Raw genomic sequence first — 15615 nt, 5'->3', positions numbered from 1 at the left:
TGATGTTTTAGTGCAGAGCAGCAATTATACTGTATTGTTTATTACTAGTACTATTATTATTAAGAAAAACATAAAAAACTACCATTCAGGAACTTCTTAGTCCTCATTTGCTCTTATAGCTTGCATAAACAATATATGGTAATAATTAAGACTTTTTATTGTACTACTGTAATACACTCATAATGTAAGTGAGATTGCAAAAATAAATACTTGAAAGATTTGTTGATATACATGCCAAGGAGAGTTGCAGGTGTGAAAAATATGAATACTGTGACAAGATTACATAACTGTGAATATTTGAAAGAATTACACCATCATTATTATTATTATTATCATCATTTGCTTAAAGGTTCATTCTTGCACCAGTGATGTGTTCATTGTGTCAAATTGTGATTGCGCATTACACAAAAAAGAGGCTGCATTACAATAATATAGGAACACATTTGTTTAATGTGATGAGTGGACAAAAGTTAATTATTAGGTAACTCATTCTCTGGCTGCTATTACAGCAACATAATATGCAGTGACATTTCATTTAGTGTAAGTTTACACTGAATAAAAATATAAATGCAACACCTGTTTTTGCTCTCATTTTTCATGAGCTGAACATAAAGATTAAAGAATTTCTCTACATAAACAAAATTCCTTTTTTGCACAAAGTAATCGAAATCTGTGTTTGTGAGCACTTCTCTTTGACTGAGAAAATTCCTCCACCTCACAGATCAAGATGTTGGCTGTGGATATTATGTCCACCAAATGTTACCTGTTAATTGAATGTTAATTTGTCTACAATAAGCCACCTCCAAAGCAGAATTTGGTAGTGTTTCCAACCAGCCTTACAGTCAGAGACCATGTGTAACCAATACCAGACCAGGACTGGAACATTCAGCATCTTCACCTCCAAGATGGTCTGAGTCCAGCCGCCTGGACCGCTGCCGCTGCAACAGTCAGTAACCGAAGACTTTCTGCTCAAATTGTCAGAAAGTGTTTCAGGGAAGCTCATCTGCAAGCTCATCATCTTCACTGCTTGGACCTGACTGGTCAAACGCTCCCATTCAACAGCATCTGGTATGTTGGAGAGATGTTCTCTTCACGGACGAACTCTGATCTCCACTGCATGGGGCAGATGGCAGACAGCGTGTACTGCATTGAGTGGATGAGTGGTTTGCTGAAGTCAACGTTGTGGATCAAGTGGCGCATGGAGCCGGCGGTGGGCTATATGGTATGGGCAGGCATATGTTATGGACAACAAACACAGGTACATTTTACTAAAGGCATTTGAATGTACAGAGATACTGTGACCAGATCCTCAGGCCCATTGTTGTGTCCTTGAAGCAGGATAATGCAAAGCACCACATTAAATGACCTGAACACCATTCCTTGAAGTTGAAAACACTTCAATTCTTGCATGGCCAGCTTACTCACTAAACAAGTCATCCGTTGAGCATGTTTGATATGTTCTGTATCGGCATATACGACAGCGAGCTCCAGTTCCAAGGTTACCAATATCCAGAAACTTTGTGCAGCCAACATTCCACAAGCCATAATCAAGTGCCTATGACAAGGAGATGTGTTGCACTGCTTGAGGTAAATGATGGTGGCTGCAGCACATGCAGACTGGTTTTCTGACCAACCCGAAGAAATTCATAATTTGACATGTTACTGACTCATTAGCAAAGCAGGATCACCAAATGTCTATACACATGCCCACGATAACTTTTTGGGTTTTGGACAAAGTGAAATAATTAGAAACAAATGGGTGGTTGGTGTTTTATAAATGAAATAACTCTGTGGCAGCCTCTGCTATCCACTGCGTCGGCATCTGCTGGGCCCCGGGCAGCACAGAGCAGGACAGGAAGAGACTCAACAAGCTGGTCAGGAGGGCCAGCTCTGCCCTGGGCTGCCCACTGGACTCTGTGGAGGATGTGGGTGGGAGGAGGATGTTGGCCAAGCTCAAATCCACTATGGACAACAGCTCTCAACCACTGCACCGGATGGTAGAGGAGCTGAGCAGCTCCTTCAGTGGCCGACTGAGACACCCTCAGTGCAGGAAAGAGCGCTACCGCAGGTCCTTCATCCCCACCGCTGTCAGACTGTACAACTCTACTGTGTAGAATGTTGCAATAACCCTGGTCATTATAAGATCCTGCAATCATGGTCACTTTATAACCCCCTTAAGCTATCATGGACACTTCATAACCATTCATTCTGCTGAACTGAAAACATATAGTTCCTGTTATAGTTTAAGGTTTATGTTGTACATGAAGTTAGATCTTTTCTTTCTTGAGTTTTCTATTATTCTGACTACGATTTGCACTATTACTTATTCTTTATTTGGACCTTTCATCACCTTTTGCACCCCCCTGTGTGTCCTACGAGCCTCTGCACCTGTAAATTATTCCGCTGTGAGATTAATAAAGACTATTCTATTGTATTTTTTTTTTTGGTTATATTTCTCATATCAATACAAGCAATTACTGGAGAAAACTGATTTACGAAGAAGCAGCAACATCTACTGTACATGCAGGCTTGCCATTAGACAGGTTAATAAACACAAGCTCCTATTGCAGCTGTTGGATACAGGCTAATGTCACTTACAGGCATTTTTCTGTGAAAAAGATTGGCTGTGTGGTTTTCCATCAGGATCTAGTGTTTTACTTCCTATCCGGTACGTTTTCAGTACCAGCACAGTCAATGTTCCATGCTTATTTTTTTTCCTCCTTCTTGAGATTTTATTAATTTTTTAACAGATTGTTAGCCAGTCAACAATGCAAAGCACATTCAGTGTACATAATCTCAGATAACAATTTTGTCTGAAGAGTAAGGGGAAAGGAGGGAAATGGTAAAGAAAAAAAAAGAAAGACAAAAAGTTACATGTCATGATAGGTCATTTAAATTGGCAGAAATATATTTAGCAAAGTGCAGATTTTTACTGTTTTCCTTGTCTAGAGTTTGAATGTTTAATAGAAAAAAACCCCATCAAGAATTGCTTTTGAATATGTATGAAAAGCAATAAATCACAACTTTCTTTCAGAGTATTTACAACAATTAATACAATGCTTTGATATCAGGAATTACACATCTATCAGCTAAGTAAAATTACTTTTAAATAATGGTCCAAATAACACATTCTTCAAATACTACAAGGTCAATTGAATTTTAATTTTGATATTACTGAAATCATACCAATACCAAATCATTGTTTCAGGGCATTCATTACAAGCTACATTTTGCATCAGTAGCTTTCTAAAATCTATCCAGCTTTTCTTCTTTCTTAATTTCAGTTTATTAATAAAGTAATCAAATACCAATTAGGGTGGAGCCAAAACATTTAACATGAATATCATCTGACAAGTCACCAAAGTGACATGCATTAAGTAAACAATAAAGAAAATTCATATCACATTATTTCATAGCAGTGGTGTAGCTTAAATTTCAGTGCGCATTTTCTAATTTACAGCAATGTTGCAAAAAATAACCAAGTTAAAAACACAAACTAGTTCGAAGTTATACTTCAACAAAGCACTGTTATATGGAAAAAGCGGTTAACTGTTTAGCCTGTGAACATGTGATCCATGTCCTTAACATCATGACCTTAACCGTGACTTCAGGGCAACTTTCCCTAATCCAGCGGTGCAACTTCACAGGGGTCAGTCATCACACCAGCACTGAAGCTAGAACAACCTATGACCAATGTCAGCGGCACACCAAGCAGCTGTTTAACATTTGAAAAAAATGAATTTTTGTCAGGTGGCCAATGTCTATTGTTGGTAGCAAGATCAACAGATGCTCAAGTGTCAGGAAGAGCAAGTTAGTCATTTAGAGCATGTTAGTTATTTAGAAATCATCCCTCGGTAAGTTTCAGTGAAATGCATCATTGAAAAGAGAGCTGCTGTTTGGTGGAAACAGAGAAGTTTGCTTTGGTTTCCACTTTATTGAGTTTATTAATGGTGTGTTCACCAGCGACATCTGCTGCTCGAAGTAAATCATGACAACCAAGTTAATCAAAGGATGGAGAACAAAATTAGCTGTATGTTAAAATTTCAAATGCTTAATTTGAAACAAAAGTAATAAAGATTACTGCAGTTTTACCAACCCCCTATATTTATTCCTAGAGGTAATTTTCATCCATGTAATTACATTACATATTGTTAACCCTGATTATCAATTTGCTTTTGGCTAGTAGTCGTGCTTTTCTGTATATCATATCACTCATTATTCATTCCAAATATTTAGTGCTATTTTGTCTTTGGTGTACAGTCCTATTGCTGTGTGGGATTTGGGGTTTGAAAGTGTCATTTTTCTTTTTCTGGTATAGACAGTTCCTCCCTACACAAATGAAATAATGAAAAATGGAAAGGATTCAGAGACACATTGCTGCTGTCAGTAATTGCTATGTGATGCTTGACATTTGGATGTTGCATGTCTGAGCAATTTCTATAGAAAAAACAGTGTTATATTCAAGGATATTTCAATGCAGCATCTTCATCGTCTTTGGCACACTGCAAACCATAAAAACTTAGTCCTTGACCAGTGTCGCTGTAGTTCAGGGAGCAAATGAAGTTATATTTTTTATTTTCAGATTTTCGGACCATCTTGTATTTGCCCTCTTTACTCATGGCCACAACCGTGTCACATTCCGGTCTTCCTTCTTCAAACAAGTCCTCCTCGCTGATCATGTCATTGAGCCAAAACCACAAATCAAGTGAACAACTGTACTGCAGTCCCAGCCATACGTACTCAGTGCTGGCGTTCTTGACCTTTTCCTGAATCCAGCTCTGATCTTCAAGGCTGACAATGGAGACCAGGTCCGAATGTTTTTTTCTGCAGTAGCGAAAGGCTTCATCCCAAGACTTTTCATCCTTTTGCAGTATTGTATTATCTGTTATAAACAAGATTTTCAGTTGAAAATGAGAACACATTCTATTACCATAGACAATATCCTATTTCTAAGAGGAAATTAAAAATGGTTCTTTGTGGGACTAAATTAAATCCTCTACAAATTTGACCATGATTCAATTCAAATTGTGAAGTATATTCAGAAAATTAAAGAGCAAATTAAATCAGTATTTGGTTTGACTAATTATTTAGCAGTTTTATCAAAAACATACAAGCTGCTATGATTCTCTTAAGCTTATGCTAAAATAGCACAGGAAAACAATACTAAAAGTTGTGGTTATAGTTTAGTTACTTTCCTTATCTCATAAAAAAGTGAATAACAACTGAAGTAATAGATTACTTAAGACTTAATGTTGGAAAAAAAATGTTGATGAACAATGTACATTTTATACATGTGACCATCATTTCCTTCCGATATTGAAATGAGACAACTTAGCAATTCCATGACTCCCCAGATTTTACTTGTTATCGCAATAGTGTATTTCCTGTAAGAGGTACTTTAAAGAGCAGGGGTGTCAAACTGAAGGGCCATGGGCCAAAACCAGCCTGCAAGAGGCTGATCTGACACACCAAAGCACCAAGCAAATTAAAATTAGATTTTAATAAGTTAATTAAATTAGAATACGAGGGGGGACCCAAAAGTTACCAGACTGTGGTTATTAAAATAAACAAAAAAACAAGAATGATTTCAGACTTTTGGCCGTTATATGTCGCTATAGCATAGCCTTAAGCATAACTGTGAAAAATTTCACCTCCCAAAGACACACAGGCAGTGTTTATGTTATTACAGTCCTGCCCCCTTTTTCGAGAAATGCGAAAATGGTCCCGCGCTGTCGTGCCAGCTGCAGCACTGTATTCAAGCCGAAGGAGAGTACTTTGAAGGAGACAGTTTTGATTAAATGTGAAAAGAAAAAAATAAAAAGTTATAACCACAGTCCGGTTTCTTTTGGGCTCCCCCTCGTAAAAATGGAAAATTTCAGAGAAAGCTTGTTTTTTTTTCTTCTAAACACCTTTTTTTTCTAGAGTAGGGAACATAACACTAGGCTCAAGCTGAGATACCAGCCTGAAAGAAAGCTACCACATTCCTCAAAGTCATGCAGTCAGAGTGAGTCTGTAAAACAATGCAATAGGACATTTGGACATTTCACTCTATTTTGCCATTTTGCACCAGAAGGTATCATTAAAACTGACTTTATATTGAGATTTTTGCAATTTTCAGTATTAATTGTCTGGTGTTGTGAAAATAAAGACATTTTCTGCTCTGTGCCACAATAAAGAAAAGCCTTAAATTTAGAATTTATATTTTACTGCAGCACGATTTCACCAGTACAGCCCACTCAAGGTGAAATTGCAGTTTGCAGCCCCTGAACTTAAATGCGTTCGACACCCCTGTTATACAGGCTTTGGGTGGAATAAAACTTGCTGTAAAGAGTTTGAACCTATACATGGGCAATTTGAAGTCAAACTCACCTTTGTAGCAGAAGAAAGGTTGAGCTTTACTACAGTCTGTTTGTGTCCATTTTCCTGTTTTTTCTTCCAGAATCACTGCAGCACATGTCTCATCGCATTTTTTTTCAGGGTTATCATTTTCACAAAATGTTTTCCAGTTTCTGTAAGAGGAGTTACTGTTGTCTGACCATCTCCAGGTGTCTTGGAATAACCCAATCCAATACTTGGATTCAGATTCAGTGAAATTAATTCCCGGGTAAATCTTGATTTCGTCTAACTGTGTGTTACCACTGACCAATTCTGAGTTGATAGATCTATTTCTGCATTCATTCTGAGCATCTTCCCATTTCACTTCAATGTCACTGAAATAAAATTTATCATGGCCTTGTTGTTTTTCTGTGGAATAAGCAGACATATATTATGAATTAAATGTGCAAATATGTTAACTGAAAAAAAAGGTTGGGGGGGCAGGTTCTATATCTGTATCTGTGTCTGGGGGGCAGTTCTGAAATCTTATGAAAACATAAACATGTTTAAAAAAAACTTTCATTTCTGCTTTAGAGGGCCCCACAACAGCACATCAGAGGTAAAAAAAAAAGCACACTTTTTCTGTATTTGGGTTTTACAGGATTAACCTCTGGTATATTTTTAACTGTGGAAGGAAACGAGAGAAAGGAACCTAGAGGAAACTCAGGCAATAATGGCATCTGAAAAAAAGAAAGAAAAAAAACTCACCATCATAGCAGACAAATTTACGTTTTGAAGAACATTTTATGTCCCCCACTAGTACTTTATCGGAAATGAATCCACAGTTTTCTATAGAAGACACATTATTGGACAAGATACTTTTTGTTAGTTTGATTTTCTGTTAAATTGACATAATCAGATTCCATTAAATGGGTCCTTTTCTCATTTTTTCGTCTTTGGGAAAAAAAAAAAAAAACAGAATTTAACTGTTTTCTCGTTTTTCTGTTCTGATTGACAAAACGGATTTCCCACTCATTATTTCCTGTTTGACAGGTGGCATGTGTTTGCATGTGTTTATTTTTAGTTTGCATATTTTAATCAATCAATCAATCAATCAATCAATCAATCAGTCAATCAATCAAACAAACTTAAAGCACTTTTCATATTCGTAAAAACAACGCAAAGTGCTGAACAGTAAAAACAGTCATTAAAGAAAACAAAAACCGTACCATCAGTCAGTATGCGCTGCACACACACACACACACACACACACACACACACACACACACATACACTCAAATACAAACAGACACACTCCCATTTTGTTGCACACAACAGAGGAGACATGGCATGGTACTGAGCATCATGGGAAAACACCATCAGTGGGGCCATCCACACCAGGAGAAGGCGAAGGTCATTAACACTGGGGCCCCAGCGCCCAACCCCCAACCCCGTCAGATCAAGGCAGAGGCGTAATTTATGTAGGGTTGGTGGGTTATGAAAAGCCATGGGCCCTCTTGTGGTGAAATCCACTGCCGAGGATTTTTGTTTGTTTGTTTGTTCCCTTGGTCAACAAGGGAACCCGCACACCGCACGTATTAAAATAGAAAAAAAAATAACATAAATAATGATGGAAATAGAGGACTATAAAAGTGAACATGAACTTTCACGTGATTTAAAAGGAGTTTAATATCTAAAAAAGTAAGTCTAATACTGGTATATAACCAATCAGGTTATTTGCAAAGACAGGAAGCTGCAGTGGTTGTTTGACATTGAGAACACGACCAGTCCAAAGTTTGGATACACTTTCTTGTTTATTGTTTTTTCTTTTCGTGACTATTTATATCAGTGAAGGTATCAAAGCTATGAATGAATACACATGGAGTGTGAAATAAGACAAAGCATGTTTTATATTTTACTTGTGTCAAAGTTGGCACCATGCACTTGCTTTGTTGATAGCACTGCAAAAAACTTCAACTTGGTTTACAGAGACAATTTGACCCAGTCAGGATTTGAGGAGCTGCTCATCCAGCTTTGGTTATTGGTTGGTTTTGGTCTTTGGTCACATGGGGTCCCTGATTTTTTTAATTTTTCAACAAAAATACTGGCAATCCAGGTTAACATGATTGTACGTTCTAAAAACTTGGTGGCACATATCAGTACAGACAGTTGGCTGTCCTCTCTCCTCCGTCACTGACATCTACTGTACCTGGTGCCTTAGCAGAACTCAGAACATCATCAAGGACAGATCACAGCCCAGTTCTCAGCTTGCTGATCTGTTGTCCTCTCAGAGGCTTTACAGATGTATTAAAGTGAGGACAAATACCATGCAAAACTGCTTTTTTCCAAGAGCCATCGCCATCCTAAACTCTTGCATGAAACAACTACTCAACAATATAATGCAGCTCTGTCTTTGCTGCTGTTCAGTAAGTCATATCCACTCATCACCTGCAATACAGTGGCACTAAAGTGTGCAAGCCACCTATTTACGTTGTTCTTTAAAATTCTTTCACAGTAAAAAAAAAATTATATTTATTGTGCCTGCACTGTTAAGGAGAAACTGTCCAATCTCATTGTACGCTGTATAATAACAATAAAAACCATTCTGGTTGGTGGCTCCAGGTGCAATGTTCATGTCATATAATGGAAATTAATTATGAGGCTTCTCTGTCAGAAGTACCGTTTGAAATGTGTATCAAAGTCTGTATTTATACTGGGTTTATGATATTTGTGTGTTAAAAAATGAAAATAGTGATATAACACTAATCTGCATAACTCCACTGTGTTCCTCCACTGATCACAGATGAAGAGGCTACAGTCCAGTGAGGGCTGGGTTAATTAGAAACAACCTCTTGAGATGTTTTTATTTTTCAGCATATCATTATTTCCACTTATTATTTGGATAATGAATAGAATGGAATGGAGTGGATACATTTGGAGTGATGAGGAGACGAAGGCAGGGCGACTCCCGCTGGTCATTTTTTGTAACTACTTTTATGAAGTCAGGAGCCGAAAAAATGCATTTTTTTGTCCAACAGTTAGAACCAAAGAGCAGCAAAGCACGGAGTCATCATTTGTGCTTCGTAGTAAAATAAATACTGTACAGTCCTGACAGGAGGTTGGAGCAGCAGTCAGACATTTAATGAAATAGACAAATAATGAAAATTCGTTTTGTCAGACAGTCAGATTGGAAAAACGGAAAAACGAGTTGAATTCTTTTATTTTATTTATATATTTATTTATTTTTTTGCCTAAAAACTAAAAAACGAGAAAAGGACACGTTTGATGGAATATTGCGTCAGTTTAACAGAAAATCTAACTAAAAAACGGTACCTGGTCCTTCTTTATTATTTGGCTCATCCGTTGCCCAGGGGACGGCATCCATCTCCATCTCTGGCTGAGACCATCTCCATGTCTGCGTTGGTTGTGGTTTGTTGTACAGCCCAATCCAGGCTTCACCTCCGGCTGTTCCGTTTATTGTGTTTTGTAGTTTCTTCATAAACTTCACATTAGGCACTGTGGCCAGATCCGTGTAATTACTTCTACAGTATTTTTGGGCTTCCTCCCAGGATTTTGTGGTATCAATAAACTCGTACTGATGGACTTGACCCATGACAAAAAAAAAGTGACCTTATAGGGAAAAAATGCAGATAAAGTCAAGCAAATACATCATGCTCTATTTTATTTTTATAATCCAGTGTGCAGTGGAGTGCATCCAGACTCTACAAATCCAGAGTAAACTGTAGCCACTTTATAGCAATGGAAACTGTACAATCTGTAGAGAAATGCAACATGGTCTACTTACCCATCAAAATCTGCAACAGTAGATTCTGCATCTTTGTTCTGTTAGATGAAAATAACTTCGTTTTAAATGTTTTTCTCTGCTATTTGTAATTTAAATACATTTTGCATAAATCCTTATTCTTTTTAAAGGATATCGTAAAAGATCGTTAAAGACAATACAATAACAAAAAACACACACCCAAATCACATCACTGCAGAAAGAAAATTACAAAACTGAGAAGTCAACATGTGTCCAAAAGTTATGGCTTTGTCATTTGGCACAATTAGCATCTCAAAAAACACTTCACAAACAGGAAATATCTCAAATGTTCCCTGTGTGCAGGACGGACCATCTCAATATCAGGGAAAATCTTTAAACTTACTGTCCTTTTTCTTTTTCCTCACGTCCTTTCGATGCCTGTATAAACAGCATTCAAGAAACGTTCGAATGCTCAATGTTAGCACAGAGTTGTCTTTATACCTTTTTTTTTGGCAATATTTGAATATACAAATGAGAAAATTCCGAATGTCCTGCTCAAAACATAGACAGCTGTCTGGGTCAGACACCTGCATACTGCACAACACACAGGGGACAGGTCCCCTGAATTAGGAAGGTAAATATCGCTGTTCCTCTGTGCAGATGCTGGACAGATAGTTTTTGATTTGCGTGCATCATACAAGTTATTTGGAAATGGGTAACAGCACAAAGAAATTCATCAACAGGCTGAACTCACTTCTGTCTGTGGTCCGTGGCAGCGGAGCATGTTGCCATCTGGCAATAGATTATGATTTCCAGTTCGCCATAAGATTGTCGTTTTCTCGAGAGGAGAAAAATAACTCGAGATCTCGAGAAAACCACTGAAATTAAGTCTTTATCACGGCAAAATGGAGGAAATAAAAAACATATCTTTTCAGGGCTTCTGCAATATAGCTGGTATAAGTCCATTAAAGAAATTTAATCAATCGCAAGTCTGACTGTACAGTTAATCATGATTAATTGCATCATTTGTGAACTTGTAATCAACACACAAAATGTAATGCCCAAAAATGGTTCTTTCTCAGTCTTTAACCTTAAGTGGAGCAGTTTCACATCAGAAATTCTTTCTGCTGCTGCCCTACAGAAAAAGAACACAGAATAAATAGAATAAAACCAAAATATTGAAACGGTGACTGGCACAGGAATAGAATGATATTAACAGAAATGCACAGCAAATTTTTTTTATCAGGAGGAATAATAAAGTCTTATGGTCACAGGAAGGATTAGCACTTTGGTTGTATAAGTATGATGCTGCAGGTGCCCCTATGTGGACATCCAGGGAAAGAAATATATTTTCATATGATACTTTAAAAATAGTGATCATTTGTTTGATGTCCCCGGCCTTTATACAATGCACCCTGTCACAACCAAATTTTAATAGCCATCTGTTTTTCCCCTTTGATACACTGGAACCAAGTAATACACTATGGTCATTCAGTGAAGGGGAAAGGGGAAGTCAGCAGGCAAATTACACAGTGCAGACTTGCTTCTAAGCTTAAGGCTGCTGCATGTTGCAGATGAAATAGATATATGGGTTTATTAGCAGTTTAGCAGGTATTCCTAATGTTTTGGTCAATTATGTAATGGCATCAAGTCAGAAAGTTATTTTCAGTGTCAGCATTACAATTTAAATTCAACATCCATTTCAAGTTCAAAAGCTTCAGCTGTCACAAACACATTCATGGAGTGAAATGTGTTCTGCACCTATTTCAGACCAAGACAGCAATGAATGTTTGATTGAGGTTTATTTTTTATTCAACAAGGACCTTTTTTTTTTTTTTTTTTTTTTTTAAAGAATTAGTTGCTTTTATTTTGCATGAATGGACATCCAGGTGAACTGTATGAGGGGCCAACAGGAACATTATTCAGAATTACCATTCACACACACACACATATTAAACAAAACAAATTATAGTGAAATCCTCACACACTTATAGCTGAAACACTCCCATACACACTACTGAAACGTTCTCACACACACTACTGAAACGCTCTCACACTACTGAAATTCTCTCACACACTACTGAAAGTTTCAGTAGTGTTTGGCAGAGCATTGTGGTTGTGTGTGACAACAGTTCAGTAGTGTATGTGGGAGTGCTTCAGTTGTGAGTGCTTGAGGCTTTCTCTATACTGTGTGGATATGTTTGGTTTCATATGTGTGTGTGAATGGTAATTCTGAATAATGTCCCTTTCAGCCCCTCATGAAAAACCTCCTCTTAGATCCTACATTTTTTGCCAAATTTTTCAAAAACTAGACTGTGTGGGTTTCAAAGCAGTCAGAGGCCTCAGTTTGTGGGAAATACAGGATTTTCTCCCATTGGGAAGTTAAACTGTAAATCATCTATTCTACTGTAGTAATTGTGTTTTGTCATGTGAGACATTGCAAAAACTTGAGTGAAAGTGTTCATGCAGCAGAAAAATAACATCACCCACAAGCTTGTCATTGGGAGCCACTCAGACGGTGGAGACATCTCTCTAACAGGAGAGAAAGCTTTTTGTTTTGCACCTGTGTTTACATAGGAATGCAGGTTTTGCAGCATAGTTTAGCTCAGTTTCCAAGCTATGCAGAAGATGCCACTCCTCCTGCAAGGTGTCTTTGCCTAGCAGCTTTGTGAGGTGACAACAAGGATCCCCGCTTGTTCAGGTAAGTGCTTTCTGTTTATCAGAAGAAAAAACTTGGATTGACTTTGTGATTACAATTATGTTTCAGAAAAGAAAACATTTCAATACAAGTAACCTTGTACAAAACGTGAGATTACTGCAGTGGTGCCTGAACTATGACAATCATGCATCATCATGAATATGTGGACAGATATAAATATAAAAGGTCTATGACTGTAAAAGCATATGAAAAATGGTTTGTGTTTCACTGAGCACGCAACACAGTACACAGTCTACAGAGCCCACCATGCATGGGCAATAACTGTGTAATTTAAGTGATAAATCACAGTACATTTCACAACATAGCTGGAAAGCACAGTTAGGGAAAAGTGATCATATTCAACCAAACCATTATTATTACAATCTTCAAACAAATTATAGATACAGCTTCTTTTTTAAATCATCATGGCATCCAAATGTAACTTTGTTTCTTCAGAAACTAAGCAGCTGTGTCATTTCTAAAAATGCGTTCACACCCTGATGTTCTCCATTTTGTCATTTGAGTCAGAGAACCTGTCTGACTGGCACTTCACGTGCACTGGGTGAGACAAATTAGGGCAGGTATACAGGTATATTCCCATGAATTCACAAACAAGAATCACAGTGAGAGAAAACAATACCATAGTTTAATAATTTCAGATTAAAAAAAGTATATTATGTGTTATTTTTTTTCTTTGAACATGTAATGCTTACCTCCAGATCAGTGTGAAAACCGTGATCATATTCTCATGTAAAACTCAGTCAATCAATCTTTTTTCAAGCAGCAGTTTTTTTTTAAAACAGCCAAGGAACAAAATAAAAGACTAGGCCAGCACAATAAAGATACTTTCACAATTAATCCCTTGAAGTGTCTCTGCTGCGCAGTACCAGGACTCCACAGAGAATTGTGATATTTACAGGTTTCATTCTGACACAGGTTCTGTTCCTGATGCCCATCCTGGGGTAGGCTTTGGCACAGTTGATAGAATGAGTCATGTGCCCATCCAATTATCTTCCAATTTGCAATGGATGAAAACACAGTTTAATTTTCCTCATTTTTCCATCATATCAAGTCTACATTTCCAGACAGCAACATTACAGAGTTAAAGCAGTTTATTAACTTGTTTTTAGTGATTCTTTTTTTATGCCCTATTTCTCCATTTTTATCTATTGTGGTGTTGCATGACATAATTACGGTGATTCTACTGTGTCTTACATTTGGAGCAGAATTTCCCAATAAAGCTCACTTTGACTTTGATGTATTTTCCAGTCCTAATGACTACACAATAATATTTGCCAAATTAGCAATTGAAACCTAAAAGTGAATGAAAATGAGTCAAAAATGTCGACAGCCTGTTTGCTTTTAACACCTCAACGTTTTCTACGACCCTCAGATCTCCAGTTTCAGAGACACTGTGGGTCTTTGCTATAACTTTTGGGATGACTGGTTAAACATCCACTGAAGAGAGACCACTAAAAATTCATTCTTTTTAACACCATTCTGATTAATGTGTGTTTACAGGTTTTTTGGTCTCGGCCTGTGGATAATTTTGTTCCCAATGGCAGCACACCGTCAGACCAACTGGAACACAGGCCTCTTTGGCTGCTGTGAAGACGTAAGCTCCTGTAAGAATCAATAACTTATAATCTGAATCTTTGTACAACTCAGTTATTCACTTTCAAATGAAACTAATCTCATCAGCACTTTAAAACCACATGTAATACAACAACAACCCTTGTCATTGTTCAGGCTGCTATGGCTTTTGGTGCTGTCCTTGCCTTGCCTGCTCGGTTGCTGGATCATTTGGAGAGAACCGCTGCCTCCCCTTATGTGATATCTGCAGCCCTGCAGTGGTGTCAGCCTTTGGAATACCTCTGTTTACACCTCCCGCTGTTTTGGCTCTGAGGGTTGGCATTCGACACAAATACGACATCAAGGTAAAGCACTTTACCTAGAACCTGAAATAACCTGGAGATAGTTTGTACTTGACCGAAGTTCTTTGAAAACAGGTAGAGAACAGAATGGCCAAAGGACATAAACAGTTTTATTGATAAGTGGGTTGATTTGTGTTGGTGCAAATGTGTGAGCTTCGAAAACAAAGGCTGTGTGTCACGGAAATGCCAGGCATGCCGAATACACTGTCGTCAAGCCAGTTGACATTGTGTTTATAATGACACGAGAACTTTCAACGTTCCCAATGAAAAATGGCAAATTTAACAACACTCAGAGTTGTTTTCAACTTGAAAACATTTCAGCTTAAAAGAGTCGCAAGGAGTCATGACTGACACCATTAGCTTAGCCACAAACAATGTGATGTCAGAACAGGTGATTAACAAATACAAACATTTTAACAACCTTACAGAAGAACATGTACAAGCTCATTTTCAACTATTATATATTTCAACATATTGAAGTGAGTGATCACATTTGTCCTGTGTGACTTTTGACACCAACCGTCTTCATATGAGGGATTGAAATGATGCACTTCATGTAATTTTTACATTAAGGCATCCTGGATTATAAGAACTTTTGTAAATAATTTGATAAATGGTGCAGTTAGTTAAGCATTCAAATAAATGCACTTTGCAATGTGAAAATCTGTACCATGAGCCTGACTGAATACTTCTTCTCTTTAGGGTTCTCTCTGCAAGGACATTGCCACCTCATGTGTCTGTTTGTGGTGCTCCTGGTGTCAGATGCACCGCGAGCTAAAATATCGCAAGAAAAGCCCCACAGTCGTCAACATGCAGCCCGGTCCAGTGGGGAAGTAATGATGATTCCACAAACCTGTCTGTCATGCTGGCTTTGAGTCCAAATTGGGGTTTTGTGACATCAACTT

General features: G+C 37.7%; 1 protein-coding gene across 1 annotated transcript; it reads right to left on the bottom strand.

Moving 5' to 3' along the window:
• Positions 1 to 468: 468 nt before the first annotated feature.
• LOC115381680 (secretory phospholipase A2 receptor-like) lies at positions 469 to 10530 on the bottom strand. The gene is made up of 6 exons (XM_030083231.1): positions 10482 to 10530; positions 10121 to 10158; positions 9649 to 9945; positions 7084 to 7164; positions 6370 to 6744; positions 469 to 4882 (listed from the first exon to the last, which is right to left on the bottom strand). The coding sequence occupies exons 2-6, from the start codon at positions 10149 to 10151 to the stop codon at positions 4461 to 4463; spliced, it is 1206 nt and encodes a 401-aa protein (XP_029939091.1). The 5' UTR covers positions 10152 to 10158; positions 10482 to 10530; the 3' UTR covers positions 469 to 4460.
• Between the last annotated feature and the right edge of the window lie 5085 nt (positions 10531 to 15615).

The sequence above is a fragment of the Salarias fasciatus genome, chromosome 23 (genome assembly GCF_902148845.1).
Source record: "Salarias fasciatus chromosome 23, fSalaFa1.1, whole genome shotgun sequence".
NCBI lineage: Eukaryota > Metazoa > Chordata > Actinopteri > Blenniiformes > Blenniidae > Salarias > Salarias fasciatus.
The sequence above is the reverse complement of the archived record's forward strand: the minus strand, read 5'-3'. Positions and strand labels throughout refer to the sequence as shown.

Bases quoted from the DNA above. Each gene is read 5' to 3' on its own strand.
- LOC115381680 (XM_030083231.1), bottom strand. From the start codon at position 10,151: ATGCAGAATCTACTGTTGCAGATTTTGATGG. The intron at 9,946-10,120 runs GTAAGTAGACCA...TTTCCCTATAAG, and splicing joins ACTGTTGCAGATTTTGATGG to GTCACTTTTTTTTTGTCATG. The intron at 7,165-9,648 runs GTACCGTTTTTT...TGTCTTCTATAG, and splicing joins AAATAATAAAGAAGGACCAG to AAAACTGTGGATTCATTTCC.